The sequence below is a fragment of the Bos grunniens genome, chromosome 6 (genome assembly GCF_055505025.1).
Source record: "Bos grunniens cultivar Pamir isolate PY7600 chromosome 6, Bosgru_T2T1.0, whole genome shotgun sequence".
Taxonomy (NCBI): Eukaryota; Metazoa; Chordata; class Mammalia; order Artiodactyla; family Bovidae; genus Bos; species Bos grunniens.
Genome location: NC_141170.1, coordinates 106,129,195 through 106,148,797, shown reverse-complemented (window position 1 = coordinate 106,148,797; position 19,603 = coordinate 106,129,195). Strand labels below are relative to the sequence as shown.

The following is a 19,603-nucleotide window of genomic DNA, read 5'->3' as shown; positions in this document are numbered from 1 at the left end:
AAACATTATGAATACTAGGACAAAGCAGATTTTTCTTCACACTGTTATTCTCTATATTAAAATAGAAAACAAAATTATTTCTCCTTAGAAATAATCAGTCTTTTAAAAATGTTACTGAAGTGATCATTAAATGAAGTAATCATCAGATGTCTCAAAGGCATCTTTAATGGCATTTCAAATGTACATGCTGATTTCTACATTATTTGCAGAATGGATTTTTTACAATATAAGATGGCAAACTAACGACCAGTGTTAAAATCCTCTACAGTTTATTATGGTAAATTTTCATGCCTAAATTATGTAAACCTTCCTAATAAATTAAGGAAACAGAAAATGTTGACAGAGTTCTTTTCAAAAAAAAAATAATCTATTTAAAAAAAAAGTAATCTATTTCCTAAGATGTACTGGCAGACTCTACAATTGGTTGCTTTATTAGATGGGTGATTGGATAAGGAATGAAATATCTATTTCTGTATTATAGTTCTTATTAAGGAATAGTCACTTAGAGCATATTAGTTGATTTTAGTTGACCTTTCTTTTTGGCCACACTGAGTGGCATGAGAGATCTTAGTTCTCAAACCAGGGATTGAACCCATGCGCCCTTCAGTGGAAGCATGGATTCTTAACCACCAGACCACCAGGAAGTCCCTGACTTTAGTTGGTCTTAAATAGATAAAGAATATATGTAGTTTCAAAAAGCAATGGGAAATTTATTATCAGCTTTGCTTATTATCTAAGAAACCTTCACAGTTGCATTTTCCTATATTTATTTCATATAAATTTATTATTATAATTTATAATATAAATAACACCAACCAAAAGGCAAGATTATATTTTTTGATATCATATTGTTATTCAGATATATCTTAACATATTTACTGAAGTTTTACTCCAGTAACAAATACATCATCATTGATCTTTAGGAAATCACCCAATATTGAAATCATGTTATACAGTTAACATAAATACTTTGTGGTTCAAATGGAATATTTTTCTCCATTGCTGAGTGGAGAAAATATTCAAAAATACTCACTATGTATTTGTTGACTGCTAAAATTGTCTCAAAAGAAGTAATATGTTTAAAAGAATACCATCAGGGAGGACATAGCAAACTGATTCTACATATATGTGTGTGCCATTTTTATGAATTAAAAATTACCCCATCAGAAGCACAGTGTGATCAGTTTCATGAAATGTCAATTCTACTCAAATTTTTGCATGATTCGTTAATGGATTTCTTGTGTTTATTTTCAAGTGAAGATTTGTTTTTAATGGACAATAAACATATGACTCATTTGTGTACTGATGTAAAATGAAATATTCTACCACTGGTTTCATGATGAGACTGTCCCCAGGGAGCTCACAGACCACCTGAGTCCCATGATTTTAACAATCACAAGGAAATCCATGCCCCAGACTTTAAGGATTGTCTGGCTGACACATTGAATTTCACCGTAAATCGTCATCATGTTCATTCTTGTTAAAAATGCAAATATCTTTTGGAGGGTTAAGCCTATAATTAGTCTCACCATACTTTAAAAAAGGATCTCTGAGGCCTTTTGATAGAGAAGAGAGAAATGCACGAGGGCAAGGAATGTACTGGAACACTTCTGAGTGATTAAGGCACAGAACAGGACTCTGGAGGTAGTCAAGACAACCTGTCTTTTTCACAGCTCTTTCTAAAGGACATAAGCTACATAACCTATTTACAAATATTACGACCAACTTATAATTGAGTCTCCAAAAGTAATAATTAACTCAACAGTGAGATGTGGAAAGTATCTTATTTGTTTATTTGTGGGAAATTCTAAGAAACTTAACTTTCACTAAACCCACACCATGTGTTAAAAAAAAGCATCAGAAGATGTAAACAATGAGCTAACTTATAAACAGGCTCCAATATTTTTGTTTCTCAGCAGCTGGTTCCAATGGAGTACAAAGAAGTGTTAAAAAAAAAAAGATAAGATACATAAATAGACAGGGTTATAGATATATATGGAGAAAGACTGGCATGTACTTGCAAAAATTTTAATATATTTTTCTGACATGTCCCTGACTTGTTCTATTATAGTTAATACACTTGTCCACAAAGGCTATTCTCTGGAGAGATGCTTTATTAAAAACACTGATTCTCTGACCACCACCATAACCACCCAAGCTAAGCAGAAATCATCATTTTACTGAGTTCCCCGCTACTGATCAACAGGTGCCTCTGATGCTCAGCCCTGCTGAGAATGACTTGGGTGGCAGGCACAGAACAACAGCTTAGAAGCAAGTGTTTGGACTGGGCCCCAGATGAAACAGCCAACTCTCCTCTCTCTCTGGAATCTGGAAGTAGGGCCAGCAGGTTCTATAGCAATCTGGACAGCTGCTTGAGCTGCGGTGATACTAACTCTTGGGAGCAACAGGATAGCCTCTCTGGTCACAGACAGAGAAGCAAAGGGAGCAGGCGCACAGAGAGAGAAAAATGACACCAACTTGCCAGAAAAGTCAAGACACAACCAGACAGCCCTCCAGGCAGAGTCTGTGAGCCTCGCCCCTCACTTCCTTCTGATTTTCCAGCCCCTCGTAAGGCTTGACTCCTTTGCTACCCTTGAATTCTATAAGACATCCCTGTTTCTCTCCAATACATGCCCCCTTTTTGTTTCAAATTGTCTTAGATTGGTTTCTATTTACGTTGAAAGCAAGAGGCCAAACCGGAATACCTTGGTTGACATGTGGATATTGGCTCCCTTATCCAGAAGCAAGGTGACCATATCCGTGTGTCCCTCCTGCGAGGCCAGATGGAGTGGAGTGACTCCTTGCTTTGTCACGATGTTCGTCTCTGCTCCATAGCTCAGGAGTGTGGAAGCTATCTGCATTTGATTCTTCTTGGCAGCAATATGTAAAGGAGTGTAGCCATTCTAAAAAAATAAAAACAAAAAAACACACCTATGTTGTAAGCTTAGCAATCGCCCTGATGTATGCCTAATGGAAATAAGATTCTTTAATCAATAGAAAAGTTAAAAAGTAAGGTTATAAGAAATCCAAATTCTTGCTCATCATAAGTTTCAGTCCAATAACTCCCAAATCTTTGCAAACCATTCTACTATATTCATAAGACAGATATAGACACAAATGCCCCAAAGCTTAGAATCTCCCCATCATAATGCTGCTCCTGAAGAACAAGCCAGATTCCTCGTCTACATCACCGTCCTTTAAATACCTGGAGATGGTTTTCATATCTCCCTTTAGTCTTCTCTTTTTCAGGTTAAATTTCCCATTCCTTCAACTATTCCTGACAGAAGCCCCATTTCTAGAGTTCTCCACTGAGGAGGACCTGCTCTGGACTGACTCTAGTTTGTTAATATACTTTAGATATGATTTTAATAACAGAATAAAACAACATTATTCCCATGATCTTGTTATAACACCCCTACTAATGTGCTTCTAGTTGGAGTGTACTTTTTAATCATTTAACAACTATTTAGTATGTGCCTACCATAGCCAGGCAGTGTGTGTGGTGTGGTGAAAAAGATTTCTGTTGTTACTGTTCACTCGCTAAGTCACATCCAACTCTTTGCAACCCCATGGACTGTAGCACACCAGGCCTCCGTGTCCTTCACCATCTCCAGGAGTTTGCTCAAATTCATGTCCATTGAGTCAGTGATGCTATCTAACCATCTCATCCTCTGCCACCCTCTTCTCCTTTTGCCTTCAATCTTTCCCAGCCTCAGGGTCTTTTCCAGTGAGTTGGCTCTTGGCCTCAAATGGACAAAGTATTGCTGCTTCAGCTTCAGCATCAGTCCTTCCAATGAATATTCAGGGTTGATTTTCTTTAGGATTGACTGGTTTGATATCCTTGCTGTCCAAGAGACTCAGGAGTCTAAGAGTCTTCCACAGTTCCACAATTCAAAAGCATCAATTCTTTAGTGCTCAGCCTTCTTTATGGTCCAACTCTCACATCTGGACATGATTACCGGAAAAACCATAACTTTGACTATATGGACTTTTGTCAGCAAAGTGATGTCTCTGCTTTGTAATACTCTGTCTAGGTTTGTCCAAGTCTTCCTTCTAAGAAGCAAGAGTCTTTTAACTTTAGCTGCAGGCACTGTGAGAAGTGGTTTTGGAGCCCAAGAAAAAAAAGTCTGTCTCTGTTTTCACTTTCTTTCTTTTCTCTCCTGGCCATGAAGTGATGGCACCAGATGCCATGATCTTTTAAATGTTGAGTTTCAAGCCAGCTTTTCCACTCTCCTCTTTCACCTTTTCATTAAGAGGCTCTTTAGCTCCTCTTCACTTTCTACCATTAGAGTAGTATCATCTGCATTTCTGAGATTGTTGATATTTCTCCCAGAAATCTTGATTCCAGCTTGTGATTTATGCAGTCTGGCATTTCACATGATGTACTCTGCATATAAGTTAAGCATAGTGATAATATACAGCCTTGTCATACTCCTTTCATAATTTTGAACCAGTCTGTTGTTCCATGTCCAGTTCTAACTGTTGCTTCTTGACCCAAATACAGATTTCTCAGGAGACAGGTAAAGTGACCTGATATTCCCATCTCTTTAAGAACGTCCAGTTTGTCGTGGTCCACACAGTCAAAAGCTTTCACATAGTCAATGAAGCAGAAGTAGATGTTTTTTCTGGAATTCCCATGCTTTCTCCATGATCCAATGGATGTTGGCAATTTGATCTCCGGTTCTTCTGCTTTTCTAAATCCAACTTGTATATCTGGAAGCTCTAAGTTCACATACTCAAAGCCTAGCTTAAGGGATTTTGAGCATTATCTTGCTAGTATGTGAAATGAGGACAACTGTATGGCAGTTTGAACATTTTTTGGCATTGCCCTTCTTTGGGATTGGAATAAAAACTGACCTTTTCCAGTCCTGTGGCCGTGCTGAGTTTTCCAAATTTGCTAACATATTGAGTGCAGCACTTTCACAGCATCATCTTTTAGGATTTGAAATAGCTCAGCTGGAATTCCATCATTTGATGGAATTCCATCAAAGCTGGAACACATTCTAGCTTTGTTCATAGTGATACTTCCTAAGGCCCACTAGACTTCACACTCCAAGATGTCTAGCTCTAGGTGAGTGATCATACCATTGTGGTTATCTGGGTCATTGAGACCTATCTTATATATAGTTCTTCTGTGTATTCTTGCCACCTCTTCTTAATCTCTTCTGCTTCCTTTAGGTCCTTACCGCTTCTGTCCTTTATCATGACCATTCATGCATGGAATGTTTCCATGATATCTCCAGTTTTCTTAAAGAGAAGTCTCATCTTCCTCATTCTATTGTTTTCCTCTATTTCATTGCATTGTTCATTTAAGAAGGCCTTCTTATCTCTCCTTGCTCTTCTCAGAAACTCTCCATTCAGTTAGGTATATTTCTCCCATTTTCCCTTGCCTTTCACTTCTCTTCTTTCCTCAGCAATTTGTAAAGCCCTCTCAGACAACTATTTTGCCTTCTTGCATTTCCTTTTCTATGGAATGGTTATGGTCATGGCCTCCTGTACAATATTATGGGCCTCAGTCCATAGTTCCTCAGGCACTCTGTCTACTAGATCGAATCTCTTGAATTTACTCATCATCTCTGCTATATATTAATAAGGGGTTTGATTTAGGTTAGATCTGAACGGCCTAGTGGCTTTCCCTACTTTCTTTAATTTAAACAATAAAATCAGCTTATATTAATCTTGTGGTCAATTAAAATCCTCAACCTCCTTTTTGTCTCTAAAAGCTACTCAAAGGTAGAAACATGAGGCTACTACCAGAAACCAGAGGAAGTCAGACTTTGCTTATAACAGCCTACGTTTAAACCTCACACTTGGTTAAAAGGACAAACAGATTTAACAAAACTCTGGGACAAGTGTCAGTCTGGAACCTACACTGTTTCCTTTCCTTTTCTTTGTCAATTCTGGTAGAATTTTTCATGAAAAACATGTGGTGGAAACTAAAAGCGGTGACTTGCCATTAATTGGGAGACACTGAAGGGAAGCACAGCATACTGACGAAGTGCTTCTTATGAGATTCCTGAAGTCTAACTGCAAAGTGTCCCGAAAAATGAAAAGGGGCTTTGAGAATTTAAAAGGCCTTCTGTGTGGTCATGAAATCTGGATCCTCACACAGCCCTACGTTATCCCACTGTCTCCTTCTCTCCAAGTCAAGAGAAGCATTTTTCAGATCCAATGAACATTTCCCTCTGAGCTGCTCGGGAAATTCAGCAGCTCTTCCTGGAAGCCTTCTCACAGGTCCCTTACGTTCCACATGATCTAGAACACTGCACTCGAACCATGGGCTCTACTGGATAAAAGGGCACAGAGATTATTGTGGACCCTATCAGTTTACACATTTCTTTCTTTTTTTTGCAGTGGGCTTTCTTTCTTCAGCCCCAACTCTCCCCAGTCCTGTAGCACAGACTACCAAAGCTAAGCAAAGTATCAGTAAACCTACCAAGGTTAGGTAAAATCCGGGACTCATGTAGAGAAGGACAGAGAGGTTTTAAAAAATTTAAAAAAAAACAACATAAGAGATCAAAGAGAATGCTAAGTTGTAGCAATATAAGAGGTCTGACCGTCCAGCAGATACTTAACCTGGTAGTCTGAAGAGCCCTCCTAACTCCATATAGAGTCAAATTTGGGGGAACCAAATAAAAACAACAAACCCAATGAAGACTAAGAAAGGATTCTGGAGTTTGCTAGAAAGAAGCAAAGAGGTTCCAGGCTCCCAGGGACTGTGTATGTGTGTGACAGGCGGGGTGGGTGGGGGATGGATGGGGTGGGGTGGGGGTGGATGGGGTTTGGGGGCGGTTAGGGCACTGTAGTGAGCAGAGTGTCGAGAGTGGCAGCAGGGCTGGGGTCCGCCCACTGGCAGGCTCTTGGAGCAGCCTCAGAGCTATATGTGTGTGTGTGTGTGTGTGTGGCAGGCGGGGTGGGGTGGGGTGGGGGATGGATGGGGTGGGGTGAGGTGGGGTGGGGTGGGGGGATGGATGGGGTTTGGGGGCAGTTAGGGCGCTGTAGTGAGCAGAGTGTCGAGAGTGGAAGCAGGGCTGGGGTCCACCCACTGGCAGGCTCTTGGAGCAGCCTCAGAGCTACAGGAGTCATGCTCCCTGACAAGCTGGGGCAGGCGAGCAGAAGACACTAGAGGAGCCTCTGAAACCCGCCCACTGCAAACCCTGGAGCAGACGCTGCTCTCCCTAGTCTTAGGGACTCTGTATGTTTGCTCCTGAGTAAGGACCACACTTTGTCCGGTGAGAGATCAAGGCTATATTTGTCTCTTTAGAAAAACCATACACAGTATAAGTTAGGTCTTCTCTCCCTGGTAGATTGAGAGTCTCTTGTAGGGGGAGAACATCCATTTTAGTTTTACAACAACCCTTTCTTTATACATATTAAGAGTTCAGATAAAGAGTTGTGTTGGGTATTGACAAAGTCTTTCATATCTTTGTTTAAAATGTTCAGCCTAGAAAGTTAATGGAAAAAACACTGGGATGTTAAATGAGCAGGTATTTTTTATTCCATTGGGATAGTTGCTCAGTCTTCATTCTTTCATTAAAATTTATTGAGAACCTACATAATCGTGTATGAGACACCTCAGAGACATACAAATATGAATACAACATGATTACTGTCCTCAAATAGTTTATAGTCTAGTAAGAAGAAAGACATTTTATGACAATTGCAGAATTGATGACATTATAGAGAAAAGGAGTTATAAATAAGAATAGTATGTGCAATAATAATATACGTCCTGCTCTTTTGATAAACATCACAAGCTATATATTTGTAACAATAAAATATGTATATACATATTTACACATACACATATAGGCACATATGTAGGTATGGGTACAAAGTTTAAGTATGTGTAATAGTTTATCATATATAACATTTTTATATACAAAATATTATACAAAATAAACTTCTAAATAGAGTATTCCATTTTATTACACATGTAGAATGTATATAGACATGTAAGTATATATGTACATGTTGCTACACCAGAAGAGGGATACGTCTCTCTCTAATGCTTTGGGATACAATAGACCTAGTAGTTAAGAGCTGGCTCTAAAGTCCGACTGTCTGAGATCAAATCCTAGCTCTGTCAATTCTTAGTCATATAACTTTGGACTTGCAAACTAACCTATTTAAATCTCACTTCCTCATCTGTAAAATCGAATTACCCTCCTCTCACAGGATCATTATGAAAGTAAACGAGATATTGCATGTAGTCTTTGGCATATAGGTAGTAACAGCTGTGGCTCTACTATGTCATCTAATATAGCATGAATATTTTTCTACCACAATAAATAGTTTCTTTTTAAATAAACTGACATGTTTTCAATATATGTCTGCTGAATGAATAAATGCAGCAGACAATAATGACGTTAGGTGTTATGTGACATTCATGTGTACTTTCAGTGTAATAAAGAGGCAGCTCAAATGATAGAAACATCATCCCAAGGTTCAAATCTTAGTTGGAGCTCTTTTATGAGTTGCTGCTACACATACTTCCAAAATGCATTCCTAGACTAGAAATTTAAAAGGATGTATGCTATAGTTAACAAGAATGCAACATTTAAAAACCAAACAGCATTTCATAGAGCACAATGAAAATTCTGAGTCAGAAAAAATGAGCAAATAAAAGGGTGGGTGTACCACATTTGGTTTATACAAGAAAAGAAAAAACCTGAACTTATGTCAAAACTCATACTTCTGAGTCTAAAACACGGAGTCCTGGCAGTAAGAGTCATCTTTCCTGGCTCCTGGGCACATCTCCTTAATATTTGCTGACTTGTAAAAAATTTTTAAAGGTTTTGTGGAATCAAATGAAAGAGGAAAAATGTTAATACCAAAAGCTACTATCAGTACTAGTTGCAGTTATAACAATACCGTATGTTTAAAAACCAGTTCCCATGTGCTGTCAGATCAGTTACATCCTACACCTGTAAGCCCTTTCTGTGGTCCTCACCTTGGCCATGGCGTGAGGGGAAGCACCCTTCTCCAGTAACAGCAGCGCCACCTTCTGGTTGTCATAGTGAGCAGCAACATGGAGCGGGGTAAGGCCATTCTGTAAAGGGTGTGTTTAAGTTTCAGTATTAATAAATTAGCATTAGCTGCTGTAAAGCTGCCAGGATGCATGGAAAATGATACCGATTAAGTTCATGTTAATGCATTAATATAGTCAATAGGAAAAAATCAAAGTAAATATCTCATGATTTTAATGTTAGAAATGTAACTAAAACTGAAAATGAGCAGTTGAGCTTACAATTAACACAGAGCATCTGGATTCCACCATAAAAAAACGTCTAAAATGCCATGTAAGAATTATTACATTAACATTGCAAGGATTCTTTCTAATATAGAGACGTTCTGGACCCTGTTGTTAAATCAACACACGTTTGAGACACAGCCTTTTTAAACACCTTCAGAATCGGTATGTATGTGGATAGGTCACAGATAGACACCTGCATCATGTCTATTTGGCATAGATTCAACAATTACATTGATATTTCTTTCAGAAGACTGAGAAAAATATCTTGAAACAGCGATCCCCCAAGTTTTGAAATTAACCGAGTTAAAGGCTAAGAACGAACATGCATTACTGAAAGCTTTTACCTTCCCCGCAGAATCTGCGGCAGCACGGCGTTGCAAGAGAAGTTTTGCCACATCCAGGCTCCCATACTTGGCAGCTACGTGCAAGGGGGTAAAACCCTTCTGAAAATGGGAAGAACAAAAGTAAAATGTAGCATTTGTCTTTGTGACTGCTAACAAAATCCTTTTAACAAAACCTATTAAGCAAACTATGTTGATTCTCCACTTGGGAAAAATACTGGAAACATTAAATCTGTTAGTCATAAATGAGGACTAGAATAAGGAATGAAATTTAACAAGCAAGAGTTTGGCTTGACAGACTTGACAAAAGAAATCTTATTTTGAGGGCTTCGAGACTGAAATTGGACCTTATAGGCTTGGAATGTGCAAGGGTCAGTAAAATGGCTCTGATCTGTGAGTGGAAAAAAAAAAAAATCCTGTCTTTTTCTTACCTCTAAAATTAACAGGATTAAAACAATAGTGCCTTCTGTCCAGACTCTTTTTTCCTATTCTTTTTATAATACCTGAATTCCAAATTTCTTCATTTAAGGTTTAGGGTATTTTAGCAGTCATGATAAAAAAACAAGTGATTTGTGATTCAGTTGATTGCATTTTCTGCAGAAATAGCAAGATAAATGGTGGACAGAACAAAAAGTGTTCACCTTAAAAACCACCTCTCCTCCTGAATGTTATCCCTTTTCTCAGAAGACCCACACTTTATCTAATACCTTTTGGAAAATACGCTTTACTTCTGGCATTCTATTGAGCTGATTAACACCAGACTAACTGTTGTTTTCCTACACGTTTGTATGTACAGATTCAATGTCTTGTGTGCCTAATCCACGTCACTCTAATTAGCAGTGTGTTACAAATACAGCCAAGTTCCTGGACTCAGACCTCTAGGATGGCACAGCTCCTACATCATGATCTCAAATCCATCCTATTGGCCAGACAGTCTAACCACATGCTCTTCTGGCACTGGGGTGGGCGTGGGAGGACTCTAAAGCTGACCAGGGCTTGCAAAACACACACAACAAACATGCCTGGGTTAAGTGGTCTAAGATATGCTCTATCCTCCAGAGCACTTAGGCCCTCAGAATACAGAATACAGAACATCCCTCAAGAAACAACACTGCTTTCTCATGGTATCACTATACAAATTATTTTTAAGATGTCTTTTTTTCTTTTTGCTTTTTTTGAACCTTAGGTACTAGTCAGTCTTTGGAGGAAAGTAAATCTGCTTTTTGCAAGCGTGGGAAGAATATAAGAAATCCATTTAAGCCAACATATGTTATTAATACTCTCCTCCCTACACACAATGACCGGGGTGACCCCCAGGGTGAAGTATAAACCACGTGGTAAAGAAGAAAAAAAATAAACTTTTATCCTTAAAGTCTTGCTGGAATAGTGATCCAGCCCCTTTATAAATTTGGAAACTATTATTAGACAAGACTACATAGAATCTTTACTGTAGAATCACAAAATAGAGGGTGGAAAATCTCTCTTGAGTCACACATTTTCCTTCTTCCCCTATGTTAATCGCATCAGGATTTCACTTGCCCTCTGATATTTATAAACACTCACATAGCTTTAATAACGGAGAAGGCAATGGCACCCCACTCCAGTGCTCTTGCCTGGGAAATCCCATGGATGGAGGAGCCTGGTAGGCTGCAGTCCATGGGGTCGCTAAGAGTCAGATACAACTGAGCGACTTCACTTTCACTTTTCACTTTCATGCATTGGAGAATGAAATGGCAACCCACTCCAGTGTTCTTTCCTGGAGAATCGCAGGGACGGGGGAGCCTGGTGGGCTGCCGTCTACGGGGTCGCACAGAGTCGGACACGACTGAAGTGACTTTAATTCTAAAAATCTTTGAAAGACAAGGGACTATATTTTGTTCCCTATTTCTGTATTTTGCATATCTGAATTTCATTTATTTATCACCTTCGTCTGAGGAGACAATCACCCAACCTTTCTTGGGTTGCTATTGCTGCTATTCTTACTATTATTATGGAGCTGACCCTTGAATAAAATGGGTTTGCACTGTGGGAGTTCACTTATATGCAGATTTTTTTCAATGGCAAATACTATGGTACTGCACAGTCTGCATCTGGCTGAATCAGTGGCACCCCACTCCAGTACTCTTGCCTGGAAAATCCATGGACGGAGGAGCCTAGTGGGCTGCAGTCCATGGGGTCGCTAGGAGTCGGACACGACTGAGCGACTTCACTTTCCCTTTTTACTTTCATGCATTGGAGAAGGACATGGCAACCCACTCCAGTGTTCTTGCCTGGAGAATCCCAGGGACAGAGGAGCCTAATGGGCTGCCGTCTATGGGGTTGCACAGAGTCGGACACCACTGAGCGACTTAGCAAGGCTGCACAATGGATATGGAAGAAACCAGGATACAGAGGAAGTGCGGATGTGAAGACAGACTACAAGTTACATGAATATTTTCAACTGCATGAAGCGTGGGTGCCCTGAACCTCCTCAGTGTTCAAGAATCAAACATGCTTTTTCTTGTTTATGATTTTAAAAAAATTAAAAATACTTTCAACCCTTTAGATTTCAGCATTTGAATAACTAACAGTTTCTTACATCAAAACATGTTTTGCAGTCACAGGCAACCATGTAGGTCACAATGGATAGTGGACTGCTTCTACCACTAAGAGGACAGAAGCCACCGCAATACTTCAGTTTATACTTGAAAACTTCCTTCTCTCTCAGAGGTTGTATTTATGTCTACTTATTACGAGCAAATTGAAGGTGTCTCTTTACAATCTGAATCACTGTTGGACTTGTCGGAATTATTTTGCCCTGCAAACAATTCAGTTGTTGTAGGCTGTAACACGGCTCATTCTCCTCTTCTGGACTAATTCATTTCTTTTGCTCCAGTAAATTGTGTTCATGTTTCATTCTAAGTCACATTCAAATAGTATATCTCAAACACAATGCGTCAAGTGGAAAAAAATTTGTCTGCCCTAGCATTAAACTTGGAACACAAGTAAAATTCTGTGATATGGATTTTCTTTAGAAAATCTACTTTTCTACTTAAATTAGAATTAGATTAAAATTGTCTAATTTTCTATTAGACAATAGTGACTAATAAAGTGTGATTCTGCAGCCCACTTCTGTTTAACCACTGTGAGCTGGTTAAGCAGAAACCAGAAAAGGCGTGATCACTGACACCAAGGTTGGGAAAATGCAAGATTAAGTAAAGTGAACTTCTAGGTGATACTCTTGACAAACTCTTAACTCGTAACAAATACAGTACTGCTAGTCTAATGAAGTGTTCTTTTCCTCACTAGGAATACTAGCTCAATGTTATTTGGGAATAGTATTTTTTTTTCCTCGTGGCAATATATTACAGATTTTACCATGGAAAGTGAAGAGAATGTAGCCCCTGCTTTATGGAAATCATCTTAATTAAAGTTCTAGGGGGAATTCCCTGGCAATCCAGTGGTTAGGACGCCACATTCCCACCACAGGGAGCCCAGGTTTGATTCCTGGTCAGGGAACTAAGATCCCACAAGCCAGACAGCCTGGCCAAAATAATAATAATAAAGTTCTAGAAATAACACCAGCATTAAATTAGGAGAAGAAAATCCAGCCCTCTTTATTGAAGACACTATACGTAATCTCAAAATCCCCCTTGGTCATCTAGAAAATGAATCTCAAACTTTCAAAGAGAAAGAAGTAAGTGGGAGGCTGACAGGAGCTCCGCCCTCCCTGCCTCTGTGACTCAGGGCTGCTCCCGGTCCACGTCGGCATGAAGCCACCCCTCTTACCTTGGTAGCCAAGGAGTGGGCTGCCCCCGCTTCCAGGAGGACCGAGGCCACGTCCACCTGTCCTTCCCTGGCAGAGATATGCAACGGCGTGTACCCATTTGTAGTGGCCGCATCTGGATGAGCCATATGTTGCAGAAGCAGCTGAACAATTTCTGTCTTACCCAGGCGGGAGGCAATATGCAAAGGCGTCTGTTCCTCCTACAACTCAAGTCAAGTAAAAAGTTAGTGCCAGGATACACCGAACTTTACCAATAGTGCATTTTACCCAGATGTTTCATGATGTCTCCTCGGAATCTCTAGGAACCTCTACCCCAAAGGAAATTATTTCAACTCTGACCACAGTTTATATCTTGTTACAGAATGACCTGTTTGGTCACAAACTCTTCCTCAGATTTTTTAAAAGTAGATATTTCCATGAACTTGGTCATCGTTTTCTGTACATGCCAAAATGCTTCTCAATTCATTAAGGCTTCAGCCCTCACTGATGTTTAAATATAAACCAGCTTATGGTTCTGAATAAGAAAGAAATGTAGTCCAGAAGTCCTAAGACCTAGATTCTCATCCAAAAGCTTTCACCAAGAGACAGTATTCTGGGAACCGAATCAAGAGAAAAAGAACAAAGGATGCTGGGAAAACGTTGTTATTATTCCACTTAGCAAGCCAAGGATACACATTCTGGTTATTTTCTTCAAGGAGAGACTGTGGATAAAGATGATATTGTAATCTGATTTAAAAAGATGTCATTCCAGGAAATGTGGCAGATGGGTCTGGGACTTGCATCCAGGGCTTCAAAGATCAAATGGAAGTCTGGCGAGAAGATAATGGGGTTAAGAATTTGCCAAGTGCTTTTCATTTAAAAAAGGGAGAGGATATAGCTGGTATAAGAGACAGGAAGGACACATTCAAGGAGGCTCAAGAAAACACCTGACTCTAATGTGTGGTCAGGAAAACGTTTTCAGTGTTCAGAAAACCAGGCCAAACTATTCTCTTATAAAAAGAAAATTGTGGGTAACCTTAGTGAGGAACAGAGGTATATCTCTAATCTGCCCAAGGGCATGTCCTAACAAAGGTGAAGGAGGTGAAGCTGGGCCAGCTTCCAGGGCTAAGAATGAATAGAGAAGATAGAGCGGGTAAGAATTGTTCAAAAAACGCAGTATCTGAAAGTTATAAGAAAAGAAGTATTAAGAGGGAGTGACAAGAAGAGATGGATCCAGGATGGTAAGAACAAAAGAATAAATAGGAATTATGTAGAACTGCGATTTTAGAAAAATTTGCACTTTCTAAACTTTTTTCACGTACTCAACAAGTCCTATGCTTATAACAGACCTCAAAGGAAGGTGTAGGATGTATTAGTCGGTCTTTTCCAGAGGAATTAAATGAGTTCTCCAGGACTGTCCGAGGTCACTCAGTTATTAAAACAGAACGTGAATTCAGGCAATGGATTCTAAAGACATTTCTTTGTCTGTTCATTCTACAGAGACAATATGATGGCCACTAAGAAAACTAATGGGCTTCCTAGCTGGCGCCAGTGGTAAAGAACCTGCTTGCCAATACTGCAGACGTAAGAGACGTGGGTTTGATCCCTGGGCAGGGAAGATCTCCTGGAGGAGGGCATGGCAACCCACTCCAGTATTCTTGCCTGGAAAATCCCAGAGAGAGAGGATCCTGCTGGGTTACAGTCCAAAGGGTCGCAAAGGGTCGGACAAGACTGAGCCACTTAGCACACACATAAGAAAACTAAGAGGGCAATGGGGGATTCTCAAGAGGAAAGGAAACTGACAACACTTTAAAAGATACAACTTTCTCTGAAATACAGAGGAGATAAGAGAGGAGTGAAGAGAATGGACAACTACCAAAATAAATGGAAAGCAAAAACAGCAGCAACAATCAAAAGACCAAAGAACTTGAGGATAGCAATCATGAACATCTGTTGTTTCTGGGTGTCCTTTCTTGGACTTCCGCCCAGCAGATTTTGACAGAGGTGGGTGTTGCAAGTGACACACTCTAACATGTGTTTTCAGTGAGCAAGGGAGAGAGTTGGGGCAATGATAACCCCTCAATGCATAGCTGGGAATCGACAAACCTTGACTAGTGGTGACTGAGTAACTGGCTAAATTATCAGTGTCTCGGTTCTTAGACCATAGAGCACTAAGGTAGTTGTTTTTTGTTTGTTAAAGTTAAGAAATAAGCTTTCTTGCCTAATTTCTTTAATTTTTGGTACAATCCTATTTGAAAATTGAAAAGGAAAGAACATACAGATTCAATAAGAAATTTTTTCCACCTGAAATCAGAGATTCTAAGACTTCTGAATGTTCAGGTTGTTGTTTTCCTGTTGAATAACAAAAGTTTAATTTGCCACCCCCAGTTAAAGCTAATTCAATCCAAAGCAAAGAACTGGGAAAGCACAGAAGATAATATTAAAGAAAAACTGTATGTATCTTGACCTTCTTGGTCTCCTTCAACTGTCAGTTCAGTCGCTCAGTCGTGTCCAACTCTTTGCGACCCCATGGACTGCAGCACGCCAGAACTCCCAGAGCTTGCTCAAACTCATGTCCATCAAGTTGGTGATGCCATCTAACCATCTCATCCTCTGTTGTCCCCTTCTCCTCCTGCCTTCAATCCTTCCCAGCATCAGGGTCTTTTCCAATGAGTCAGCTCTTCGCATCAGATGGCCAAAGTACTGGAGTTTCAGCTTCAACATCAATCCTTCCAATGAATATTCAGGTCTGGTCTCCTTTAGAAGGGACTGGTTGGATCTCCTTGCAGTCCAAGGGACTCTCAAGAGTCTTTTCCAACACCACAGTTCAAAAACAGCAATTCTTCGGCACTCAGCTTTCTTTACAGTCCAAATCTCACATCTATACATGACTACTGGAAAAACCATAGCCTTGACTACACAGACCTTTGTTGGCAAAGTAATGTCTCTGCTTTTTAATATGCTGTCTAGGTTGGTCAAAGCTTTTCTTCCAAGGAGCAAGCCTGTTTTAATTTCATGGCTGCGGTCACCATCAACCATATGAGGGGCAATAATTCTCTCATTATAAAGCATCACTGACTGTAATACAGCCTGATCCAGGCAGACATGAGCTCAGCCTTACCATCACTACTAGCTTGAAAAATCAGGGAGACTTTCTGAGCCCCAACCCCTTTAACCAAAATGACAAAAAAGCAATGGCTGGGACAGGGTTTAAATGTTTGATAAAATTTCCGCTACTAGTTTCTAGCTAACAAGATCCCCAGGAACCATATCTGCTGGCAGGTAACTAAAGTCTCAGTTAAGTTTGAAGTGAGGTTAAATCAGGAGCCCTATGATTGCTCAATCCCTAGAGAAAATGCCAGAGCCCCATATTGTGCCAACAGAACATGGGCGCTTAAAAGCAAGAGAGCTCTCAGAAGTGCAGGTCATCGCAGCGCCCCCAGTTACGTCCGTGGGGGACACTGGGTGAGAAAGCATCTGGATCTGGGGGTGGGGCAAGCACAGAGTGTGAGCAGGAACCTGGCCACGGCAGCCCCTGCTCTCCAGTCTGTCGAGCAAAATGTGACACGTGCTCTTGACTAGTGAATTGAGTATTCTTGCACTTCTTCAGTGAAAGATATTATTGTGATGACATGACATTTCTTTCATTATATATCACTCATAAATATGACTTAGCCCCATGATTATATAACCATGAGGTAATATTTCTAAAACCCGATAGAGAAGAATACATACAACCCAGAGATCTTGACCTTAGAGATCTGTGTGGTAACCGGGTAAAATTTTTACTGTCTCCCCCTTGTAAGAAAGTGAATTTTAGCACAATGGTATTAGGTTAAGAGAGGGAGTTTTCAGAAGTGCCTGCATGTGGGAATTTTACTCAAACTATTAGGTAGTTTCATATTAAAAGAGAGGGCTTCCCTGATAGCTCAGTTGGTAAAGAATCTACCTGCAATGCAGGAGACCCCGGTTCGATTCCTGGGTCAGGAAGATCCACTGGAGAAGGGATAGGCTACCCACTCCAGTATTCTGGCCTGGAGAATTCCATGGACTGTACTGTCCATGGGGTCGCAAAGAGTCGGACACAACTGAGTGACTTTCACTTTCACTTCATTTCATATTAAGAGAGATAAATGTGAAGGCCTTTTATGATTGAGCATGGATTGTAACATATTTACCAGAACACTACCATAATTTCTGGTAAACTTAGTGAAGTTCATAGTACTCAGAGGGCATTGACTGACCATAATTTTTTTCTAATAGCTGAATTGCCAGGCAAACTTGAAAGGAAGTGAGAATAGACAGAGCACAGAGGATTTTTAGGGCAGTGAAACTACTCTGATTGATGCCTTAAGGATGGATACATGTCATTATACATTTGTCCAAACCCAGAGAATGTACAACACCTAGGGTGAACCCTTGTGTAAACTATGGGCTTGGGGGTATCATGATGTATCAATGTAGCTTCATCATTCATAATCAATGTACCACTCCGGCGGGGAATGCTAATAATCAGGAGATTATGGGGTCGGGTGCCTTTTGGAAATCTATGAACCTTCCTCTCAATTTTGCTGTGAAACTAACACTGCTTTTAAAAAATAGTCTTTAAGGGTGGGCGAGGGGGAGAGGGAGAGGGAACCAAGAAAAATGCCAAGGCAGGGAAGAATAGAGACTGAATAACAAAACACTTAACACATAAGAGCATAAAACAACAATAATGATTACCAAAGAACATAAGTTACACTACTTGTACAGCGGATAGAAAGGTGGATAAAATCTAAAGGCACAACAGTAATGTCAAGGCTGCCCATGTATCACTGCATTCTGCATGAAGGTCTGCAGGAAAAAATGCTGCAACATGCACAGAGTCAGAGAATGTTAAGGAAGTCTACAGGAGTTTCAAGGTTTCTAAGGCCAAGCTTACATTTTAATCATAAAGACCCGGAAGTGAAATGACTTGCCTAAAATGACAATTTGTATGACTCCGGTAGAATGCTTTCATTCCAGTACACTAATGTTTCTGAAATGGACTCACAAGGGTGGGATTCATGCTGAAGTGAGCTCTAGCTTAGATATTGAACAAGGAGAGAAAAAGTATTTAAATATTCTATGAGAATCCCAAAGAAGCTAGCGCAAAAGTTAACAGCACAGCGTGGAAAAGGAAACAGAAGATATTGATAAAATATTCAGTGTAAAGGAAGAAGGTGAAAAAAGAAACAGGGAAGCAAAACTTTTTTTTAAAAGAAGAGGGAAAAAATTCAAGTTGTGGGGGAATTAGAAATGGAAGAATCCAATCACACAATCTCCCATATTTTGGAAGAGTAGAAGGACAGAACGTCTAAATATGGAGAATCAGAAAAGAAGAAAAGTAGAACTCATTACAAAAAGGAGGAAAATAAAGCATATGAAGGGGAAACATGAAAACTTTGAACATGATTTGTTTCTCAGTAACTAGTAAGAAATGTCTATGGAAATTTGATCAGCTTTGGTGGTAAGAAATAAATATTATGTAAGTATCTTTATAATATAGATAAAAATATTAAAGCTCATGAAAATGAAGATATTTGTGGAAGTGCTTTCATAGGTTAAAAAAAAATCATTAAAATGTTACTCAATGCCCAATTTCTTATATACTGTATATTTTTTCAAACGTTAATGTTTCTAAAATTGGAGTGTATTTTCCATTGTGTATATTCACTGTACCACTTCATTTCTGCCTGAAAAACTGTTACTGAATTGATGCGTTCACCTACAGTCCTTGGCATTTCCACATCAGGAGATGGACAGCAGCATCCCTTGGAGATGGAAGTCATGCGCGTAACAGCAGCAAACCCCAAGCACCAGCACCTACCCTGGCTCTGGCATCGACGAGGGCACCGTTCCTCAGGAGGCATCGGACCACTTCCACCTGCCCTGCACGGGCCGCCATGTGCAGGGCCGTCTCCCCACGCTGCCAGGAAACAGAGATTGCTGAATCTTAAGCAAACCCACTGCTCTGGATAGCACACAATAAAAATGTGCCTTTTTGTGAAAGATAGCATTATATCCAAAGGTGTAAGAAATCTTGGTAAAGGCACAATTACTTCCTAATTCTTCAGTCTGGAAAAACACAGTTTGGTATCTTCTCCATCTTCATAAGGATAGAACAAATGTATATATAAACATCTGGCTCAGATGGTAAAGTGTCTGCCTACAATGCGGGAGACCCGGGTTCCTTCCCTGGGTCAGGAAGATCCCCTGGAGAAGGCAATGGCACCCCAC

At 39.9% G+C, this 19,603-nt stretch overlaps 1 protein-coding gene across 50 annotated transcripts in view; it reads right to left on the bottom strand.

Annotated features, from left to right (window-relative positions):
• The window catches only part of ANK2 (ankyrin 2), a 584,595-nt gene that overhangs the window by 98,314 nt on the left and 466,678 nt on the right, over positions 1–19,603 (bottom strand). For all 50 annotated transcript variants that reach the window (XM_086407163.1, XM_086407151.1, XM_086407166.1 and 47 more), the window contains 5 exons: positions 19,194–19,292; positions 13,366–13,563; positions 9,601–9,699; positions 8,954–9,052; positions 2,706–2,903 (listed from right to left, as the gene is read on the bottom strand). In XM_086407163.1, the coding sequence (XP_086263289.1) occupies positions 2,706–2,903; positions 8,954–9,052; positions 9,601–9,699; positions 13,366–13,563; positions 19,194–19,292 (693 nt within the window). The remainder of the gene's footprint in view (positions 1–2,705; positions 2,904–8,953; positions 9,053–9,600; positions 9,700–13,365; positions 13,564–19,193; positions 19,293–19,603) is intronic.